This window comes from Furipterus horrens, unplaced genomic scaffold (genome assembly GCF_987537825.1).
Source record: "Furipterus horrens unplaced genomic scaffold, mFurHor1.1.pri manual_scaffold_11, whole genome shotgun sequence".
In the NCBI taxonomy this organism is placed as follows: domain Eukaryota; kingdom Metazoa; phylum Chordata; class Mammalia; order Chiroptera; family Furipteridae; genus Furipterus; species Furipterus horrens.
Window position 1 is genome coordinate 78785783 of NW_028327181.1, and position 22715 is coordinate 78808497.

The 22715-nt window shown below is 53.2% G+C and overlaps 1 protein-coding gene across 7 annotated transcripts; it reads right to left on the reverse strand.

Moving 5' to 3' along the window:
- Positions 1-1908: 1908 nt before the first annotated feature.
- On the reverse strand, positions 1909-22715 carry TNS4 (tensin 4). 7 transcript variants are annotated; one of them, XM_090257632.1, is made up of 13 exons: positions 22592-22712; positions 18620-19134; positions 12597-13020; positions 11065-11486; positions 8874-8960; positions 8448-8573; positions 7242-7334; positions 7068-7145; positions 5977-6048; positions 4956-5124; positions 4244-4312; positions 3970-3996; positions 3276-3494 (listed from the first exon to the last, which is right to left on the reverse strand). In XM_090257632.1, the coding sequence occupies exons 2-13, from the start codon at positions 19056-19058 to the stop codon at positions 3335-3337; spliced, it is 2166 nt and encodes a 721-aa protein (XP_090113758.1). In that variant the 5' UTR covers positions 19059-19134; positions 22592-22712; the 3' UTR covers positions 3276-3334. The 7 variants fall into 7 exon arrangements, with proteins under 7 accessions (XP_090113760.1, XP_090113761.1, XP_090113758.1 ...); XM_090257631.1 differs by having other exon boundaries at positions 11065-11489; positions 22592-22711; XM_090257633.1 differs by having other exon boundaries at positions 3276-3476; positions 11065-11489; positions 22592-22710.

Sequence of the window (22715 nt, forward strand, 5' to 3'; positions counted from 1 at the left end):
ACAGCAGAGGTGAGCAGCCTGGGCCCTCAGTGGGAGATGAATGTGGGGGAGGCAGTCAGATAGGAGGGAGGGGGAGGGTGCGTCAGCCTTCTGGGAGGTCACTCTGTTGCCAAAGAGGAGGCAGGGCTTATGGGGCATGGGGATCTGAATGTGGAATGGTTGCCGGTGCAGGCAGCTGCCAGCATCCCTTCTCATCAATCAGCTCCAGCAGCAGCTGGGCTTCGCTCCGGGTCCAGCCACTTGGGCAAAGGGGCAAGGGAATTAAATGGGAAGAGTGAGGGAGAGGGAAGGTTTTTCTGTAAAGAGGGAGGAAATGGGTTTAGGGTGGGTGGAGAAGGTATAATGAGGAGAAAAATGAGGGAGAAACTAGCAGACGGGAAGTGAGGGGAGGTGTTGGGCAGTGTGTGTGTTTAGAGAGAAGGATGGAGGAAGGGATGGGGAGGGACGGAGAGCTGGGAGAAGTGACACTGGAGGGAGTACTCAGGAGGGGAGCTTAAGGCCAAGGGCTGCAAGGCCTGAAAACTTCTGGAGAGAAAACTCCTGGGCGACCAGGTATGGGTGCAAAGAACGCTCCCCTCCCGGTTCCTGGTTTGGTGACAGTCCTTTCTCCCTTCTGCCTTCCAACCTTTCATCCTGGCTGGGCTGGCTGCTCTGCCCATCAGCAAAAGTCCAAGTCAGGTTCCGTGTTAAATCTTCCTGGAGCAAAGTCAACTATGGCAAATGCAGCAGAACTCATTAGCTTCTGTAGACTCTGTCCACAGCCTGGCAAGGGGGGCTGGGCTGGGGGCTGGAAGTGCCATTTGTAGTGGGAAGGGAGGCAGGGGCTATTCAACGCTGTTGGGAGGGTCTCTTTAAACACCTTCCAGGGCAGCACCTGCCACTGGGACCCACAGCTGAGCCCAAACAGAAGCCGCAGCTCTCCCCTTCATAAAGCTCTTGAGGAGAGTGGATGCCCCTACAGCCCCCTTCGGTGCCACTTGGACTTGGACTGCCAGCAGCAGAAGCCAGGGACAACCCCAACCCCCACCCCACCCCAGGCCTAGGGTTACAGCAGAATGAGTAGCAGAGGGGGAATAAAGGCAGGACTCTCACCATTTCAGTCTAACAAAGAACTTCACAGAGGAGGCTAGAAGCAGGGGCAGACATGTCTCACCCACTAATCCAGCAGTCCTGGGCCTGGTCTGATAATATTGCCAGATGTTCCAACATCACAAGAAACACTGTGTTAGCAGGGGAAGAGGGCAGTCTTTGAAATTCTATGGATTCTTTCCATTATCTGGGAAGAAAAGCCTTTGAAACTATGCTTTCATCCCAAGGCCTAAAAGGCCGGAAAGGGCCCATAATGCCTAAAGGAAGAAGCCCATTAACACCTTTGGGTATTCACATCCCAGTCCTGGAAAGTTGGCCCCATCTTTATCTGTCAATCAATATGTAACTTTTTCAACCCCATCCAGCCAACTATGTAAGTCCTCAGAACAAAGGACTTGTGCTCTCTGGCCACCCTAGGGTGAGCTTGCCACCCTGGCCTTCGGCCACCCTTGCTTTTGTGCTCCCATTCACTAATAAACTTTGTTTGCACACTTATAGATTTGCTGATCTGTAATCCTTTACACGCATCAGCAAGAAGAACCAGGCCTCTCCCATTGACAATGGGGCCACTGTCCAGTTCTCTAGGGCTGAACTGGTAGCTCGGGGCTCATCTGGGTTCAAGGACTCTTTTGGACTCTTCTTGAGTCGCTCATGTCCCATTCACCTCTCCTTGCCCCTCGGGGAACCCGAGTGAGACCTTGGAACCACTCAGGGATGCCACACAGACTCACCTTTGGGACACAGGGGAAGCCCTAACTCTCTGTCTTCCTGGCAGAGTGGCAGGAAGGGGATCGTGGTGGACACGCGAGGGACACAGCATGATTTAAGTGATGGTTTATGAAGAGGAAGCCAGTGGAGGGTATCGCTGTGCCCAGGGGTGTGGGAGGGAGTGTGGCAGGGGTGGTCTTCTCTAAGACACAGCCAACCCCTGCCAGCTCAGGCCCCCTTCTCTGTTCAGGTCTCCACCTCTGAGGGGACAGTTCTGATTGCCTCAGAACCAACTGCTGTGCAAAGACAGACACTTTATTTTCTGCCATGGGAGCTACACAGGCACCCCTGAGTATACGGAGGGCTCTCTGCCAGCTCCTCACCGCATCCCCCACTCTCACCCCCAGGCTGTGACCTTGAGAACTTGGGCACTGTGACCTTGAGAACCTTGTCTAGCATTCTGCAGTCTCTGGGGGTGGGACAGTGCCAGACCACAGGCTGGGTGGGCTGGTTTCAGCCGGCCCACCAGCTCAGGGCTGCTCCATCCGCTTTGGTTTCCTGAGTTGAAATCATAATCTGTCAGGCCCAACTTTGACCAAAGATAATGATGCTCTGGCAGGGCGCACCGCTGGGAGGGGGCAGGTACGTGTCCCCGTAGAACAACAGTGGGCTTCTTCTCTGAGCCTTCCTTTCCACCCTCATGGCGTGGTTTCCTTAGGACCCCAGTTTCTCGGAAGGCTGGGTGGGGGTGGGGCAGGGAAGACAGCCCAGCTTATTGGAGGGGAGGCCCGTTTGCATTCCTGACTCTCTGCTGCCCTCGTGTGGGAAGCTGTGACACCAACAGGAGGACATTTGCTTACCAGAAAATTAGAAGAAAAGATGGGGCTTCGACACTTATTTGCAATGAAGGGGATTAGACATCAAGAACGTGAATACAGCTGAGTCAGCTCTGATGCTAAGCTGCTCTAACAACTACGGCCACCTGGCTGGTAGAATCCAGGGCAGGGGATTCAGCTCAGTCCAGGGAACAGCTGCCCTTCTTGGGAAGTGGGGTAAGGAACGGATTCGGAGGGAAAGAGAGTCAGTCCATCCTGGCATCCATCTGCTCCAAGGCCAGCCTCTGGCCAGCGCCCCGCCACCTGACCCAGCACTGCTCTTTGCTGTAAAACAGGGTCACAGGTCTCTAGTGTCCAGGCTGCTGGAGTCAGGCGTCCTCAAAGACTTTTCACATGGGGGTCCCCAGATCTGGGTGTGCTTCAGAATCACAGGGAGCTTGTTCAGATGCCCACCAAAGTCTTGGGAGAACAGCGGATCCTATTGGCCTCCTATCATGGATGAGGAAACTGAGGCCCAGGGGGGTCTGAATGAAAGTCACTGCTGAAGGTCACAGTGGGTTCAGAGGTTTCAACTTGGCACCATTCTCCTTCAGTTCAGTCCAAATGTCCATCAGTGTGGCTGCAGTGGCTTGTTGAGGGGGTGGAGGGGATTTTTGAGCAAGTCCCTTGGGGTTCTGGGAACATGTGCAGGCAGCTCCCCTCTACACCCTTTCTGTGTCCTGCAGCAGAGCACCCACCAGGCTGATGACCTGTGAGGCTGGCTGGACCGTGTCATACTCTGCAAAGAGGTGGCACACATTCTCCTGTGATTCCGTCTGGCTCTTGGCCACAAACCCAAAGATCCTGGTGGGAGAGGGCAGCCTGAGTGAGGAGAGGGCGTAGGGAGGCACCAGACTGGGACAGGGGAGGTTAGACCACACAGCCCCTCCCTGCCCCTTCCCCTTCCCCAGCCAAGGGGCCCCGGCACCCCATTACAATGAGGGCCCTCTGAGAGGGGGTGCCTGTGTTTCCCCTGTCAGACTGGGAGATCCCCAAATTCAAGATCTGGGCTTTTTCCCTCATTTTGAAATGTGAGTCCCTGGGGACAGGACCTGCACATTTCCCATCAGAAGTGGGAGGGCAAGGATGTGTCCGGGCCATCAGCCAGGAGCCTCCCTACAGATTAAGGCTCTCTGAGGTGAGAGCCTGTGCCTCCCCAATCAGACTGGAGGCTCCCTGAGGGCCAGGGGCTTCCACCACCCCCATCCTTTCTTGATTCCCTCCCTATGTTGGGTAGGAGGCCCTGCCTCAGGGAGACCACTAAGAATGACGGACTGAGCGGACAGGAAGGCCTTACCAGGAGGGCTTGCCGTACTTCTGCCACCTGTGGGAAGGAACGCAGACAATAGTGAATACTGAGGCTCTCCTGCTCCAGGCCTCCGACTCTGGCTGAGCAGGGTGGAGAATGGTCAGCATTGTCCCCACCCCCACCGTGCCCCGCCTTCCCTGCCTTCTGTTCCTCCTGGTCACTGAGGTTCACAGGCTCTCTGTGGGATCCCGATCCCAGAGCCAGAAGGAAACTTCAGTGGGCAGCTGGGCCCTGGACGGCCTTCTTCACCGCGTGCACTTACTTTTGTTGCTGGGGGTCCATGGCGCAGAAGCGGAGGGTGGAGAGGGGGTAATGGCGCCGGAAAAACACCCTGGGAGGAGGCAGAAGGGAAGGGGCTGGTGAGAGCCCGTCCCAGGGTCGTGCCTGCCTCTGTCGTCGCCAGCTGCCCACCCTCCAGGCCTTGCAGCTGGACCCCTTACAGCCCACCGCTGGGCCCTGGGGCACATGTTTGTACTCTCCTTGCACGGAGTGCTTCTGCCGTGTGTCTGTCCTACACGTTGGGGTTTTCTAGCCCCTTTCTCCTCCCCACCCACCATGTCTTTGAACTATGTGAGGATAGGAATTACGTCTTGGTCATCGCTTGTTTTCCCAGCCCAGGACCCAGCACTGTAAATCCCTGAGCCTGGGGAAGGAGCACCTCACCCCACTGAGTCCCGGTAGTCAGCCAGTCTGGCTGGCAGATGTTCTATCAGTGGCTGCAGACTTAATCAACGCCCAATGCATGCTGGTTGATTCCATCTCCATCAGTCACAGTAAAAGGGGGCTTTGGCAGGCCATTGGAGTGAGGCTCAAGGAAGGCATAGAACTTGCCTGGAGTCACTCAGCATCTCACTGACCCCTTTGGGTACAGGACACCGAACTCTGCTTTCATCACTAATCCACAACCACCTTGGCCGTCCCTGCCAGCTCACCCTGCCTGGCCCTGCAGCCCCAGGGTAAGGGAAGTCCCTTACTTTCTCTGGAGGTCAGTTAAGGTGATGCCCTGCTCCGTGACTTTGAAGTGGACCACGGTGGGTGTGGGGAGGACGTCCCTCTCCAAGGTGGTTGAGATAGCTTTCTGTATGGCCAAGGCTCCGGTCAGGGTCTCCACACTCACAGAACTCAGGTACAGGGCATGGCAGCCTGTGGGAAGCAGATACTGTGCTGGGGCCCTGCCAGGATCCATAGAATGGGCAGAGTCACCCAGGCCTGGTCCTTCCTCTGCCCAGGGGACAGGATGGCCTTTCTTTTTCAGAAATCTAGTAGGGCTCCTTTTTGAGTCAGAGGCAGACAGACAGAGACTGTGTGGGTGACTCTAATTTGTGGCTGACCCCAGAGGCCTTTGGGATTCTCTGCTGCTGTTCATTGCCCGCCCTGGCCCCTGGCTCTCCAGGGTGAGACAAGAGAGGGAACATTGCCCAGTCTGTAGGAGCATGCAGGCAAACCTTCCTTCTGTCCAGATCCACGGCTGGTGCTGCCTCCACCTCCACCCACCCTTGCAGCCTTGGTTCATGGTTGAGAGAAGAGAGAAAAGACAAGGATGGGCAGGGGGCCATTGTGCTCAGGGGCCCAGAGTAGGAGTGGTCACTCAGACAAGTGGTGATCTATGATGGGTCTCTGGATGTGAGGAGGAGGGACCTTTCTCCTGTGGAAACCCCCAGGACCCCACAGAGGATCGCAGACACAGAGACCCCTCCAGAGTAGGTAGTGTAGATCCAAATAGACCCCAGCATGTCCGCTTGTGCCCATGTGTGTGCAGGATGGGGTGTAAGCCTCCCCAACGCCCCTCCTCCCTTTGGCCCACTGCCTGCAGCCTCTCATCTCCTGGTTTACAGGGAAGGGGAAGAATGTGGCACCTTGTTAAAGATGAAGAAATAAAGCCGTGATGAGAAACACGTGTGGACATGTGTGTGCGTGCGTGCGTGTGTGCGTGCAGGGCTGGGAGGTGCCCCCCAGGGGAACAGCCAAGCCTGGAGCCTCCCACGCACCACTCACCCGCAGATTTCTTCAGGCAGGAAGCCGGGCTGTCTGTAGAGGGGTCTGAGGCTCCGTCTCCACCTCCCAATTCTGAGCCAAAGTAAAGGAACAGGCCCCGAGGGGCCGGAGGTGGAGTGAATGGACCCCTCTCATAGAAACAGGCTTCATTAATCCCTTTGAACATCTCCACCTCTGCCCACACCATCAGGAAGCGACTGGGCTGAGAAGCCAGGTGTGATTACTGTAATCAGGCAAGGGGCCACTTTGGGCTCCCCAACGCCCAGCTCACTAGCCTTTTGATCCATCCTTCCTTTCCCCACCCCTCCAGCCCCTGGACAGCTGCAGTGACCTGGTCCTCGGACACCCCTGACCCCTCACTTCTTTCTGATCCACACCAAACTCGGCCTTTCTTTGCTGCAGGTAGGGAGACTGTCGCCATCACTCCACCAGGGGCTCCTCTGTCCTTGCTTCCTCTCCCAGAAGCCCCCTCGCTGCTCCTCCTGTGAGGTGACCCTCTCCATGGGGGGGAGGGGGCTGGGCTGTAAACTCTGGAGGGGGATTCCTGATCTGGACTTGAGGACTGACTCTGAGTGCCTCTGGGTGACTGACTTAACACCCCGAACCCTATTTTCCCATCTGTGAAATGGGGGTAACAGCACCATTTACTTCACAAGGTTGTAGTGAGGTATGAATGAATGAGGAGTCCCCAGTAAATGTTAGACCTGGAAGAAAAAAAAAAACCAAACCTCCCCAAACTGGCATATTTATGTTCCTGCATCTTTTCAAAGAAGGGCATCCACTCTGTGCTGGCTTTGTGCTGAGAGCCTTGCCTGAGTTATCTCATTTAATCCCCACACCCGTTTGATACGTAGGTGTGATGACAGCTGTCGCCATTTCATAGATGAGGAAAGCGAGGCCCAGAGAGAAAAACACCCTCACATTCTCATGGCTTGGAAGTGGAGATATTGTTGATGGACCCTAGCGTATGTACTTCTATCTGTGGCACTAAAATAATCCATAAGTAAGGTGAGCTGTGACCACGAGGAGCCCTTTAGTGAGCACACACAGCATGGGGGCCCTGAAGGTGCCTCCTCAGGGCACAGACCCACCTCGCTGCGGGATGCTGAGTTTGCAGGGCAGAGCCAGGGCCGTGATGGAGTGCTGGCACACAAAGGCAGAGAGGCTCCCTGCAAAGAAACGGGCGGCCCTGCGTGAGAAGGCCTTCCCCAGACGGCCCTCCCAGCCCAGCACAGCCGAGCCTACCCAGGGGCCCGCGGGCTCACCGAAGTAGGGCTCCTTATCTGCTCCTTTGAGATGCACCCCTTTAGCGGTAGACTCGATTAGGAAGTGGCGGATAAAGTCACTGCTGTCCTCGCCTGGACAAAGAAAGGAGAGCATGTATGTGGATAAGAGCTCCAGAGCCCACTGTTAGCCACACCTGACCCGCCTCCTCCGGGGCCATGCAGAGGTTAACTTGTTCATCCCCAGCCGCCAGGACGGGACTGCAGGAGGGAATCTCATCCCCAAGGCCTCCCCCAGAGGAGGTGCCAACACTTCTGCTCAAAGGCTTCTGCATCCAGGAATTCTCCCTTCAGGACACCTTTCTCTTGGTCTCAAGAACTTTTAGGGATGGTTTAGATCAAATCTCAACTCTTCAGCCTGGTTTCTCTCTCCCTGTCCCCACCCCCTCCCAGGCGCCTATGATTCTGCACCAGATGGTCCCTGCCGGAGCCAAGCTGGCCTGGGAGGGTAAACAAGTCCCTCTGCTCCTTCTCCACCAGCCCATAGCTTCCTCCTATCTTTGGGCTCATTGGCAAGGCTGCCTTGATGAACACCACCACCCCAGGGGTCAGTATTTTCCTTAGACAGAGAGGCGTAGGCTAGAGAAATCCCGGCTGCCTTTTCCTCGTGGGGTTTCATGCTGTCGCTGACTGGCTCTGTGGGGTCACCTGCTAACTCTCGCTGCCTCAGTTACTTCCTCTGTTTGTTGGATGAGATACAGTCTGGAGTTTAGGGAGGGGCTGTGACTAGGCACCTCATACTGTAGTGACCTGTTTTTAACCTCCCCGGTGCCGTCCCCAGTGCCTGGGGCAAGGTGGATGTGCCATCTGTGTGTGTTGCCTGTGTGAGACCAGGGTAAGCACATGATAAGCTGTCACGCATGTGTTTTTATAATCTGGTTTGGAGGGAGGTGGGCACCCAGAGAAGAGCAGCCTGGAGAGAGGCTGGGACATTGCTCCTCCTCCTCCTCTTACCATGAGATTAAAGCAGGGAATCCGGAGACTGGGGGAAGGGGGCACAGCTCAGGCTTGCTGGAAAGGAGTTTCTCACAGGGCCGCTGGAAGAGGCTGGGGTGGACCCTCCTCCCAGGAGTCATTATGGGCCTGGCCCAAGGTCACCCTGCAAGCTAGCAGCAGAGCTGGGACGGGAACCCCCCTGTACCCCATTGCCTCTGAGAGGCCTTGAGGAGCACAGAGACAGGTGCCTACCTGATTGGTTCTGGGCAGGTGTGGGGGTCTCCTGCACCTTCAAGGCAAGGCCGAAAGAGCCTCGGTATGAAGAACTGTCTCTCATGACGAAAGTCCCTGGCTCCTCCTTCCTCAGCAGCTCGATTGCTGGAACAATCCTTAGGTCAGAGATAGTAACCGCCCCCCTAGACACCCTCTGTCCACCAGCCCCACAGGGTCTTCATAGAGCAGATGTTACAGAATCACCTTTTGTTCCCAGGAACCCCTTTCTATTGTGTAATCTCCACCACTGCTGCTATAGTTCCTAGTTCCTCAGGTCATGCAGGACACTGCGTCCCTTCCCTGCCATTTGCCATTCCCTTCTCTGCCATGACCCAGGGCCCTGACTGCAGGACTCAGGCTGGAGTCCTAGTCACTCATCCCCTGAAACACTGGTTTTTCTTTTACCTTGCTCTCGGGTGATGCTTGGCTTAAACCAGTATTTAGAGGTGTCCATCACAAACTTCATGGTGGGCTGCATGTCCCTGGTGGGACCTGGAGACAGACAGAGAAGGGGAGCCCTGTAGACTGGACAGAGGGGATCTGAGAGACCCTCCGCCATTTCCTGGTCAGTGGTCCCATCCAACCCACCCTCTCCTACCCCAACCACATTGTATCTCCAACTGCCTAAAGAGGCAAAATCCAACAGAAGAATTTCAGGGTTTGATGCATCTAGTATTTAGGAGTCTTCCTTTGTATCCTTGGTAATGAATAAAAAATCTTAAATAGATAGAAATCTCAGCTTAATGAGAGACAGTTTGTCAAACCTGGTGTTGCCTGCTGGGAACTGAAATAAGGGATAAATAAGGGATTCTGAGATGTATCATTTGTTTGATTTCACACTCTCCTCCTCCTTAATAATCCTACAAGTTCCTTAGGGATTTTTTTTTTTTTTTTTTTCAGTTTGGAAAGAAAAATGAGAGGAAAGGTGAAGGAAAGGAAAACAGCAGATGTGGGCAGAAAAGTGTGTGCTCAGAGGTCAGGAAATGGGATCCCAGATTCTGGTTTGGGGCAGTAGTTTGGCTCCTAAAGCCCAGAGGGGACCAAGTGAATGCAAAAACCTCTGAAGGTCTTTTATGCTCCAATAGCCTATGAAGTTACAATAAATTTTGTCTTGGGACTATTTTGCAAAACCTGATAAGGTCCTGGGGTTTAATTAGCGATAATCCCAGGCATCACCAAACCAGGGTAAGACTATCACATTTTCTGGGTCCCTAAGGCGGAGAGCAGTGGTTCTTAATTTCAGCATCTTGAAAAGGTATGCTGCGGCCAGTGGAAAGTAACTCAGCAAAACTGTACTAAAATCTGCAAATGATTTCTCCTAGGAAAACGGTCAGAGAAGATTCAAAAGCATACATGTCGTGTCATTTCTCTTGCTTGCGCTGACATGGCTTTGTGAGTGGGAATTGAGCAGCCGGCTGGAGTCAGCATTTCATTGTCACCCCTCCTCCCTGCCCCCCGCCACCGCAGGCCAGGAGTCACCTCGATACCCATTTTGTGGCCCAGGGAGGGCCGAGAAGCAAGCCCTGGGAAGGAGATGGCTGGTTGAGGAGGGACAGTGCCCCTGGGGCTTGGCATGGGGCTCTGCTCATGGCCTCTTGTTTACGTCTTTGGGTTCTGGTTGGTTTTGCTCTTTTGGATGCCTGCAGTCACAGACTCCGGAAGGCGAGCGTTTGCTGTTTTGTGGTTTCAGCTGTCTGAACCAAAATGCATTGTCTCTGCTATCCTGTCCCCCTTTGTCTGCTTGTCATCCACCAGCGTCAGAGTTATGACAGACAGACTTGCCCTCTCTCTCTCCCGAGTTTAGTCATCATGCCTGCTGCTTCCATATCCTGAGGGTCTTTGGGCACTGTCTCCTCTCCTCCACCCCCTGCCCTGCCCTGGTTCAGGCTCCGTTTCAGCTTGTCTGAACCACTTCATGATAAACACCCAAACAGAGGCGAAAAGAAACTACTCTCCCTGCCCAGGCCAGGCCCTGGATGTAATGTGTCTGCCATGCAGCTGCCAGGGAGAGCTATTGACAGGCGCCTCTGACCCCATCACCTTCCTCTTTGAGACACTCTTATGGTCTCCTGTTGCCTAACGGGTAAAATTTACTCTTTAGCTTGGTGTTCAAGGCCTTTTATAGTCTGGCCCTAAATTATTCTCAGTGACTTCACCCAGCACCCAGCATTCCAGTCCTTTCCTAAGCATGCCATGTGCTTCACACCTTCATGACGGTGGACTTCGCTCCCTCTGCTGGAGATGCCCTTCCTCTCCTGCTCTGGCCATGGACTTCTGATCTATATTCCAGATCCAGCGAAGATGTCACTTCCTCTGAGGAGTCTTCCCAGTTCTCTAGACTGAAAGGATCACTCCTCCCTCTGTGGCCCCATAAGACTTAGAACATATCTTTACACTCATGTTCATCCTACTCGATAATTATCCTTGGTTTTGTTCTCTCATTCTAGACTGTTTTCATTATTCCCCACTACCTGGCACGGTGCTTGGCACATAGTAGGTACCCAATCAGTGCGTTGACTGACTGTTGCAGAAACCCACTGGTGCTTTGTCTGCTCCCCCTAGCCAGAGCTTACAATGCTTGAGGTGTTACACATACCTTCTGGGGATGGGTCGGGAGAGGCATCTGGTGGGGTCTGGCTATGGCTCCTGGTGACTGGACAAGGTTTGCTGGCAGAAGCGGCCCCAGATCGCTCAGAGTCCTGGTGTCCTGGTGTCTGCTGGGGTGGGGGAGACCCTGGTTCTGGGCAGCCATTGATCAGCACAATGGGTATGTCCACCATGGAGTTGGCGATGGATGGGGGGCAGCTGCTGGCATGCTCCTTGGCCAATGGTGGGGAGTAGGTTGCTCTGGGCTGGCCCATGCTTGGGGCGGTATTGCTGGAGACCTGGACATCACTGGCTCTTGTACACAGGGACACTGGGCCGAGGCTGTGGAGGCTGGAGGAAGAGCTGGCTGGGCTTTCCAAGGACCTAGAAGATGACTGCTGGCTGGAGAGGCTGGAGTGGAGGAGGGACTGGCTGCTGGAGGGGAGAGAGCACCAGACAGGCAGAGTGTCAGCATCCTGAGGTCACAACTCAGGGGCCAGAGCCAGGCTCTCTCATCTAGTAATCTGGGTGCCTATAGCTTGGGTCAAATAAAATACTGCAGAATCCACTCCCTAGAGCCCAGAGCAAAAGGCATGCCTACCTGATCCCCAAAGGGTGCTCAAGGGTACAGAAATGTCCCTGTACTGTAGAGTCTGGTCACTTAAAGTAGCCATATGGACTGACTCTCCACAGGTCACAGGGCTTAGGCTGGGTGGATTCCCTCTGCTTTCCCAGCAAGACAGGTCTGACTGAGTTGTCACACCAGCCACCCTGTCACTCCATCGCTCCTAGGAGCCCTGCACACAGGGTGGACCTGGGCTGCACCAGGCCCGATCTAACGCAGAGGGAATTCCCCAGTTGGAGGAGTAGGCCAGCTCTGCCTCCAGCCGGGCTTCTCCCTGAGCTAAATAGGCCCATGCCAGTGGGCATGGCGGTGGGATCTCAGTATCCTGGTCAGGGACTGCCTCGGCACAGCGGCTTTGGAATTGGTGGGGGACAGAGGCCCTGTGGTTTGGTCTTCCTGGGTAGGATGGTATGTGCGCAGCTCTTCCATGAGGCCTGCAAAGAACTGAGCTGGGTGATTGTCAATAGTGCCAGACAGGTTTGCCTCCCTCCTGCTGAGTTTTGCCTGCAACGAAGAGGAAGGAGTCTCTTCTTTCCTAAGGGGTTCATCCTAGACCTGTCAAGTCTATTTACATCCTTTTTTTTTTTTGAGGTGAGATTAAAAAAAAAAAACACAACCCTTCCCGAGAGGGATTGCATGAGGGCTGGAAAGGATGCAGGTGGGCCTCATTAATACAACAGTTCTTTTCCCCAGAGGTAGCTATGAATCAAGATTTTTGTATATTGAATCATATTCTAAATGTAAGGCTTGAGAACCAAATGGCTGTGATGGCATAAAAGAGAACATCCTCTCTCATTTTTGGTGCATCCTCCCCCAGATTTTGCTCAGAGCAGGGTGCCCCTCTACAGTTTCAGACTCTGTGTATGTGTGTGTATATTGTGGAGGAAATGTCAGAAGCTATAGTGGGAGTGACCTACCTTCCAAACACGTAGCTGACATCCGACGCTGGGCTGGCTGACAACACGGACACCCTGCTGCCTTGCTGTGGGGCAGGTCCCCCCAGCCCCTTCCCCGCGCCTGGAGAAGCCATCAGTGGGGAACCTGAGCCATGGGCACCTGAGGCCTTGCTCCTCATGCAGGGAATGGAGATGTGAGGAGAGGGTGGGGGATGGGAGGATGGGGCCCCAGGTGGGGGCGGAGGACGCTGGTGCCTGCTGCCTTGGTTCCCAGAGAAGATGAGGCTTTCACTGCTGCTTCGAGTCTCTCGGGGGACGTCTCTGGACAGGAGGAGGCCACCACCGCGTGGGGAGCCGAAAGGCGGGCTGACAGATGGGCTGGAGCAGCACTGGGGGCCATCGTGGCACCGTGGTCTGGTGGAGGTCACCTCAATGTATTTTATATCTTTGGGGAGAGAAGCAGAGCATTGGTGAAACGCAGGAGCCTGGAAAACCGAGGCTCCGAGAAGAGATGATCATTGGAATCAGAATTAGCACACAGCTCCACCTTCAGGGCCCAGTGCCAAAGTCACCCTCTTTGTGACATCTTCCCTTAGGTGGGGAGATGCCATAGAGTGAACACGGGCTTTGGAGTCAGACAGACCTGGGTTTCAGATCGGGCTCTGCCACTTACTATCTGAGTCTGGCTAAATGACTTCGTCACCTAGGAGCTCAGTTTCCACACCTGTAAAATGGGGAACTCTACTAAGCCTCTTGAGGTTACAGGAAGGATGAAATGAAATGAATGTAGGGGCCCATCACCCTGCCTGGCACATAGTAAGCCCTTTAAAACTGGCACATAGTAAGCCCTTTGTGTATGCTCCACTCTCCAGGCTGAAATGACTGCTTAACAGAGTGTGCCAGTCACATCTTCTGATGCCGCCATTACTCAGCGTATGTAGAAGCGGTTCTGTGTCTGTGCCTGCAGTGAAGGCCTGGGTGTACCCTGGAGTCACCCAATGAGCTTTTAAAAGTCCTAATGTCTAGGCCCTACCTTGTGTCAATGAGACCAGCATCTTCGGGGTGGGCTCAGGCCTCAGGTTGTTTGTTTAGTTCCCCAGGTGATGCCAACGGTATCGACATCATCACTGTGGGCCCTGCCCAGCAGCACACTACACCTGGGAGCCGGGCTGATGTGCAGGATCCCAGGCTCCACCCCAGGCCTATCGCATCAGAATCTGCAATTTTAGCAAGAACCTGGGGATCTGGATCCACTTTAGAGTTTGAGAACTCTGCTTTAGAGCAGGAGTTCCCCGAGGGCAGGGTCTGGAACTCCATGGGCCACGGGCCGTGCTGGTAGCTGGTGCATAGTGATTGGTTATCAAACTTGGCCCAGGCTGCTGACTCACTCCAAAGCTCTTACTTTCCCCAGCAGGGGCTCCTAGGACTTTTGTCCCCAGATTGTGTCCTTCCCTGGAGTGGGGTGCCCTGTGGTTCTCCCCATTGTGAGGATGGACACCCCTCTTCCTGGCCTGTTCCAGCACAGGTGGTAGAAAGTGGGGGTTACAGAGGGCTGTGAGCCCTTCCTCTGGTTTCCAGGAATGGAAACTGAGGCAGAGTCAGCAGGAAAGTGCACCCTCAACTCCTGTCCTCTGGCCTCTCCCCTACTTGGGCTCTGGCACATGCACCCCGCCTGCTGTGACTCTGGAGTCCTTGCCTGCCCCAGCCCGCTTTGGGGTAGGGCCTTTGGCACTGCTCACCATTACTGCCTCTGTCTGAGCCTGCTTGGGCCAGGGTTGGGGTGTAGGATTGCATCAGAGGAGGGGTGCTGGCAGGCTGACCTGGGGTTGTTGCTCCAGCGGTAGAGGCACAGGCCTGGCTTTGTCGTCAGACAAACCTGGGTGTGAGTCCTGACTTTGCCATTTTCCCGCCAAGAGGCATCCGGTAACTTTCCTAACCACTTTGAACCTCAGTTTCCTCCTCTGCAAAGTGGGGATCTAAAACCAACCTCCCACGACTGTGGTAAGGATAAAGTACACGGATGAATGGAGCCTGGGGTCTTGCCTGTGGTGGGCTTCTAGGAGCATCTTTGACTTGCCTGCTTTTGGGCCAGATGGCTAATACGGTCTGACCAAGGTGTGGGTCCCACTGTTGAGGGCAAGAGCAGAATAGCTGGCGCAATGGACTGTGTGCTCTGAAAGAAATGAGGTCTTGGAATGGAGTGGATTCTTCTGGAAGGTTGGCAAGTACAACTTGTATTTTTATAGGACTTTATAGTGTTTATACCCATAATCCTTTCAAGCTTCACAAGAGTCCTTATGCCCAGTGCCAGCAGGCATTGCTTTTATAGCGGAGGAAACTGAGGCTCAGAGAAATGTGGGGGTGGAGCTGACATTTATTGCACAATTTTTAATAAGGGCTGGTATTTATTAAGTGCTGTGTGCCAGCACTGTTACAAACATGTTACCTGGATTAGTTTTTTTCAAGCCCTCACAATAAACTCTACTGAAGTAGGAAATATTAATTCCATATAACAGATGAGAAATCAAGGCACAGAAATGTTAAGTGAGTTATCCGGTGCCACACAGCCAGGGACTAGAGGAACTCTACTTCTGCTCCTGTGGTTTGATTGGGGCCTCTTTCTGGAGGAGGGGTTCCTTGGGACCCTCTCCCGAGGCCTTGCCCTGTGAGAAGGTGCTTGGCTCCTTTGGGGAGGGTCTGTTGATCTGGGGAAGCTCTGGGCCACTTTACTGGGTCACCCAAAAACACTCACCAAAGGCCTTGCTTGGGGGTGGATCAAGCCAGGAGAGAGCACCAGGGGAGCCCTGGAGCTGTGAGTCACTTCCTGCTGCCGCCCCTAGGTGGACGTGGCTGGGGGAGGGGGCAGAGGGAGGCCGCCACCCATCACCTGGTGCAGTGACTGTTTACAGGCCCCTGGGGCAAGTCTGAGCAGCTCAGCTCTGTGGAAGCAGGCACCAGCACCAGGCTGAGTGGGTGGGGGGAGGAGAGACAGTATTTAGGCACCTTTCACTTGGGATTGGCAAACAGCCTTGCCTGGCAGAAACTGCTGGAAAATCAAATGTGAGGGCCTGTTCCAAAGATGGGGAGGGGTGACAGAGAGGAAAAAGAAAGGAATATGGTGTTTGCTCCTAGGAGCCTCATACCCTGTGGGAGGCCCCCCCCCCCCAAAAAAAAAAGCCTGAAGGGAGGTAAGCAGGATGCAGGGGCAGGGAAGCTGGGGGGAGGTTTGGAGCACTGGGGAAGTGGGGCCTCCAAACACATTTATTCTGGGAAGCCCAAAGAAGAGAGGAAGGCAAGGAAGGACAGGGGTGTTGGAGCCCTGAAGCCTGGGCTGTGTGGCCAGGACCGTCACCTCGCCTCAGTGTTCTCATCTGTCCTCCGCAGAGTAGGGGCCGGGGGCACACCGCACCAGTCTTTCTGTACGTGCAGGGTTGGGCAGAAGTAGGCTTACAGCTGTGAGTACACATAACCGTTTGTTCTTGTATTATTATTTACGGATTAGTGTATTATTTTCTATAGGAACAACTGTAAACCTCCTTTTGCCCCCACCTGCATTTAGGGGAGGGATCAACATAGGCTCGCCAATGTTTAAGTTTTAGTTGTGCCAAGTGAGGGAAGAGAAACAGCAAATATCTGCTAGTACCACAACTATGGAATGTCTTCCCTTCAACACCTCAAAAGCTGAAAGGGGAGAGTGTGAAGGCAGGGAGGTCCTCAGCGTGGACTACATGTGGCCGCGTGGATACATGGTGCCCAGACTTAGTTACATGGCCATGGGCCAGGGAGAGCTTGCTTTGTTACCAGCAGTGGTCGTCTGAAGCCAGGGATTTGGGAGGTCAAGATGCACAAGGGAAGTGCAGCTCAGGAAGGTGACATGCTGGTGCTCGCTATTCTGAGTGATCACACAGAACTTTCTAACAGGGAGCTGACCGGGCCAGGCGGAATCAGGGGGTAGTGAGCTCCCAGACATTGCAGGTATCCAAGTGCAGATTAGAGAAGAAGATTTAAAAGAAAAAGAACTCCATCAGAAGGGGCTAGGACAGAGTTTTAGGACTCTCTGACCCCTGCTGCCTTCTGAGCACCCGTGTCAGGTGGATGCAGCCTCACGATGACAGGTCGTGGCCAGGGCATCTGAGAACACAGACTACTGCCCATCAGCCCCGTAAAGGAAGGGCCTGGCTGTCAACATCACCACCTCATACATGTGGATGCTCCCCAGAGACTGGTCCCATCCCCCTGCTCCCTCCCCCAGCCTTGAGTGTGTGGGACCCTGCCTTGGGGCAGGAACATTAAAGCCTGGGACTTGCTCTTGTCACTGGTAATTAGGCCCCAACCACCTTCCCTGCAGAGACATGCCCACAACCGGCCTTAAAAAGTAGGCTGACTCTGGAGGGCTGGGAGACAGCCCTTTTAACAGGCCTGGCGGGCAAAGCTCAGTGGGAGGAACAGAGGGCAGGTCAGGAGCCGGCGCCAGAGGACCTGGGTGCTGGGCTCCCTTGCACTGCAGAGCCTGAACCTGCCCTGGGGCTGGTCCTAAACGCAACCCTAGTGTTTAATAAAGCAGCCACCATTTATAATGACTCATAGTGTGTCAGGATTTGCCATAAACACCCAATGAGTGTTATTTCTTTTAATCCCTGCAACACCCTTTGAGTAAGAACTCATTTATATTTTACAGATGAGGAATCTGAGACACAAAGGAGTGAAGTAAACAGCTTGTGTAAGGTTTGCCTGGCTCCAGTGATTAGGCTAGATTGGCTCCTTACTCAAATCTATTAACCTAATTTTTTTTTTTTATCCTTAAAATGAGGATAAAAGAGTCACCCCATGGGGCTGAATTGGGAGGATTAAATGTTCTACTTATAAAGTGCTCAGCACAGTGCTCAATAAGTAGAAATTCTCATGGATCCTATCTTTAATCCTAACCAACCTTCTTGACCCAAGCCGAGAGTTTAAATCCCTGGAAGCCTGTCTTCTAGCCCGTCTAATGGAGCTGCTGCTCCTTGACCTTCATTTTCAAAGTAAACCTAAAACTTTTTGTTTGGGAAACTGAAGTATGATGCAGGGATTTCTAGGTCCCCTGGGATTCAGTGGTATACTGGAGGTGGCTTATACCAGCTCAGAACAGCTGATGGTTAAAATTTCAGGATTTTGTCAAGTTGGTTGCTAAACTCAGCCATTATAAAAATTAATTTATATAAAATTACAATAAACTGACATATTAAAAACAGAAGTAATAAATATTAAAAATTCATCACATCCCAATGATTTTACTACTTTTTACTCTTACCCATACTCTTGAAAGTGTTTACATGTTGTATTGGTCTGGTGTAAACACTGTACAATAAGCTGCTGCTGTGTGTCTCTTTCTAATGCCACGTTCAGTGGCATCATGTTGGGAGCTTGAAATGGGCCACGGTGGGAGAATTTGTGCCATGGAAACTGGTAAGGGCTTCATGTCAGGGTTCTCCTCCACCCCACCAGGAAACCAGCTGTTAAACATTTATTAGCACACTAGTGCGTAAACACACAGAGTTACCACCCTAAGCAGAATGAAATCTGTGTCTCTCCAGCCGCACTACTTCCAGTTTGGGCCTCTCTGGAGTGATACTCCCCTAAACAGGGACAGGGGTTCAGATAGAAATCCTACAAAATTTTTAAGAGGCCCAGGTTAGGACCGAAGGAGAGACACCATAGAATAGCAAGGGTCTGGGACCCCAATCTATGGAGCTCTTAGTTATAATGCATGGCATTGTACCATACATAGATATAAATATTTATATATATATTTAAATTCTTTGAAAAATCACATAAAACAGATATCCATCACTTTCCACCCTCAGGGACCAAATAGAAGTGGATAGTCGGGAAACTTGTCCTTATCTCTTGCGTATAGCAGTGAAAATAGAGAAGTTAAGTAGATTGTTTAAGGCTGCGTGTTATCTCCCAGCAGGATGTTTCCCCTGCTCCTGAGTCTATAGAAAAGTCCTTTGTGAGGTCTGGTCCCCACGCCCCCCTCCTGGCACTGTGTCCCTGGTCCTTACCCAAGCCTTCGGGCTCCTCTTTCTTTCTCCTCGAGGAAGTGCTCTGGGTGGGCTCAGCCCGGGGGCCGCCAGCACCCGGGGGGAGCAGCTGGAAGGTGGGGTCCAGTTCCAGAATCATCTGGTTGAGGCTCTCCAGTGAGAAGTCGGTGCAAGGGTCAAGGTTGTCCAGGGCCCCTGAGGTCTGCTCCCGTGGGAATGGAAGAAGGCAGCTGGCTTTGGCTCCAGCCTGTGGGGCCTGCTGGAGCCTCCTGTGAGGCTCCTTGCAGGGCGTGGGGGCCATTCGAGTCTGGGCTCCCCAGCCTTGTGTGGTATAGTAAGGACACTGGGGAGGCAGGTTGGGGCTCGGGGCTGGGTGCAGGGCCCTTCTGGGATCCTCACAGGGAGCCAAATGGACGGTGTGGCCTCCTGCCAGCAGGGAGCTGGACATCACCTGCGACATGGCGAGGGCAGTGATCGGCGGTTCACCTCTGCCTTCCAGTCAGAGATGTCACTTGCCAACCAGGAGCTTCCAGGACCTGAAAGAGGCCAGGAGTGCGAGCTGAGTAACTTTTGTAGATGAAGCCCCTGCCTCCTCTCCCCCAAAACAAAAGCATATTTATTCATTCATTTAGAAGCAGGGATGCTGGAGCCAGACTGCCTGGGTTGGCATCCTGGCCCCACCACTTACTAGCTGTATAACATTGGGCAGGTTAACTAACTTCTCTGTACCTCAGCTTCCTTATCTAGAAAATGAGTTAATATTTGTAACAGGCTTAGAACAGCTTGGCACATACTAAGCATTATGCAAGTTATTGTTAAATAAAATAACGTCAATAGAAGTTTATTAAATATCTACTATGTACCAGCCTTATTTATTAAATACTAGCTAATATTTATTGAGTAATTACAGTGTGCATAGTTACTGGTGTTTACACAAAGTCTTATAATCCTCATAACAACCCTATGAAGTAATATTATAATTATACCATATTACAATAATGTGAGAATGGAGACACAGAGGGGTAAATAACTTGCCCAGGGGCAAATGGCCAGTAAGTGTCAGAGCAGAATGGACCCCAGGCTGCCTGATGTCAGAGCCCCTGCATTTAGCTGCTACTCCACGTGGGCCAGTGTGTGAACCAGACAAGTAAGCAGGTGAGCAATCAGAAACTGACACTAAGGAGGAGGGGAAGCAGAGGGGGCTCTGGAGGCACTGGCAGGGAGGTTAGGGCGGACTTCCTGGAGGAAGGAACATGTATAAAGGGAGACAAGAAGGCAAAGCAGGAGCTAGCTGGCCAGGCAGGTGGGGGTGAGGAGACAGGTGTTCAGAGGCCTGACAGACAGGGGAGATCATTACTGAGCACCTGGCTGGACCATGCGAGCCTTGCAGGCTGGGCTCAGTAAGGCGAGGGAGAGCTACAGAACAGTTCGGAGGTGGAAGGTGACATCATCAGATGATATTCACTCCCTGGGGGCTCATCTGGGAAAGGGATGTCTCAACTTCCTCACTTCCTTCACTGTGGAAAGTTCTTCCTGTTCTAATCATAATGTCGCACATTAGCATTTTGCTACAGGTGGGGCTGGGTAAGAGATAGAGGTTCTGGGACTCAGATTGCCAAGAAAACTGTAAGGAGCTGGGACGGGCTGGTCACACCATCACTGCCTGCCCTGAGCCTCACCACTTGTCCTCCGATACTCCCTAATTCTGCTTCTCCCTTTTCTCAAGATGCTTCCATCACACACTGCTTCAGAGTCAGACCCCCTGTGCTGGGAAAGGCATTGAGACCAGCCTGGGGCAAATGAAATAAATGCAGACTCTGGAGCCTGAAGATTCAGATTTGATTCCCAGCTCCAACAGTTCCTTAAGGTGTAACCTGGCCCTTCGCTTCCTCATGTGTGAGGTGGGCGTAAAAATTCCTGGCCTGCACCCTCCCCGAGAGGGACGAGAGGGACGTGGGACCAATGAGGTGAAAAGCGGTTGGACAGCTTTCCATCCTTTTTAGAAATAAGGGCTCGTCTAGAACATATCAGCTTCATAAGAGTAAATAACAATAGCTCCCATTTATCAAGCATCCACCTTGTGCTGATCAGTGTGTTACGTATGGTAACTCTCCTATCACAATCCTAGGAAGTATTGCACCACTGGTACCAGCCCATTTTACAGATAAAGATACTGAGGCTCAGAGAGATTAAGAAGTCTGCATGGGCTGCATACCCAGATAAGTGATAGAGCTGGGATTCAAACCCAGGCTGGGGGACTTTGGTTGCTTAACTCCTTGTCCTACATGGAGTTCAAATGCAGAAGGACCCCTGAGGTCCAGAGAGGGGATGTGATTTTCCCAAGTCACACAGTAAATGAGAAAAGCCAGGCCCCTCTTCTCCTCCATGGCTCCTGTAGGCCTCTGCCAGACTTCTCCTTGGCCAGGTCCTGGCGCATCCCAGGCTCCTGAAGTGTGTCTATAAATGGCAGTGGAAGGGATTCAGTCTCTGAGCTCCTTCCTGGGGGCAGCTGAGGACATGGAGCTGCGGCTTTTTCCTCACATGCTCCAAGAGGCCTGGCTTTGCTGGGGCAGGATCTCAGCATACCCTGCGGGGTTCTTGTCTGGCCCCCTCTGCAAGGAGGCTGGGCTTAGTGACTTTGTGGAGTACATCGGGGGCCAGAGGCTCCCCCCAGGATTAGGACTCAGGATGCCTGCCAACTGATTAGGAAACTGCTTTTGTGCCATCCTGGGCAACTGTCCCTTCCTTTCTGGACCTCAGTTGTCCCCTCTATATAACGGGGGCATTATAATAACAGATACTTAACATTTACTCATTTCATTTTCTCAAGGGTACTCTTACTGTGGGGCTAGAGAGGTTAAGGGATTTGTCCGAGGTCATACATCCCAGAGCCCAGCGGTGGGACTGGGACTTGAACCTGGGCCTCTCTGCCTCATAGATTTAGGACCCCTTTCAACTCTTCCCCTCCTGGGATTCTGGAACCCATGGGACAGGCCTGGGAGGGCTCTTCTTCAAACTATTCTCACTTTAAAGGTCCCTGAATCACCCTGGACCTCCGCTTCCCTGGGCAGGGGCTGGGTTCATTCCTGTATTCCTGGGCATCCTGCCCCAACCAGAGCACTTTGCTTGCTCTTTCTTTCCTTCTCTAAGTGGGAGGGAAGGGTCCCTGGAGCTCAGGACTCTGTGTGTGTGTGTGTGTGTGTGTGTGTGTGTGTGTGGCGGGGTGGGGGGAGGTGGGGGGGGTGTATAGTGGCCAGAGAGGGCTCCAGCCAGCTCAACCCTATTTATAGGTCCCTCCTACCCATTCCCCCTTAAGATTTGGACTCAAATCTCTTTGTTCCCTCTCAGGAGGCAGGGGCATCCTGCTACTCTGGCAAATATCTTCTGCTTCATCGCCAACCTCTTTTCCCTCTTGCAGGCCCAGGTCAGTGAAGGGAGAGGGTGGAAGAGAGTGAAGCCTGAGTCCCCCCAAAAGCTACTTGTCTCATTAGCTCAACCCTCACTCAAGCCCCCATCCTGGAAGAGTGGCTTCTGACTGTCCCATCCCCTCCACCCAGACCCAGGGACAACAGGGACCCGCAAGACAACAGAAGGTCATGGTCTCCCACCTCTGGGTTCCTTGCAGCCTGAGGGGCTTAGCACCAGGGCTCAGGCCAGGCAGGAGGCAGGCGGCCTGGTTCTGTGCCTATTTCCTTCCCAAGTCTCCATGACCTTGGGCAAACCTCTTCCCCTCCCTGCACCTTGGTTCTCTCATCTGTGCACCAAGGGGTACAGATTTACTCCCTCAAAGTGCTAAACTCCATGGCCTGTGGTCCTGAGACTATTTTTCTCTCATTCACAGCCTCTTCCTCATTTCTCTCTGCCTTCAGTCTGAGCCTGGAGCCTCGGCCCGGAGCCCCAGAGCCCCAGAAGTGGAGAAGCAGAGGACAGTGTTAAATGATTCAGGGTGGAGAAGGTGCCGAGTCTCCCTCTCTTCTCCTTAAAGACACCTACCTGGTGTCCAGGGCAGACAGGCAGCTGTTCACTCCTGGCTCCTGGGATCAAGACAGCTCAGAGATCAGGTGAAGAGTAAGGGAAGGCACGGTTCACTCGGACCCACCTTAAGAGCACCCGCTAT

What these genes read in the sequence shown, in the direction of transcription:
- TNS4 (XM_090257631.1), bottom strand. Translation starts at nt 19,058, where the DNA reads ATGTCGCAGGTGATGTCCAGCTCCCTGCTGGCAGGAGGCCACACCGTC. An exon ending in GTCAGCTACGTGTTTGGAAG is followed by an intron (nt 11,490 to 12,596) that starts GTAGGTCACTCC and finishes TCTCCCCTCCAG; the next exon opens with CAGCCAGTCCCTCCTCCACT. An exon ending in AAGCATCACCCGAGAGCAAG is followed by an intron (nt 8,574 to 8,873) that starts GTAAAAGAAAAA and finishes GGATTGTTCCAG; the next exon opens with CAATCGAGCTGCTGAGGAAG.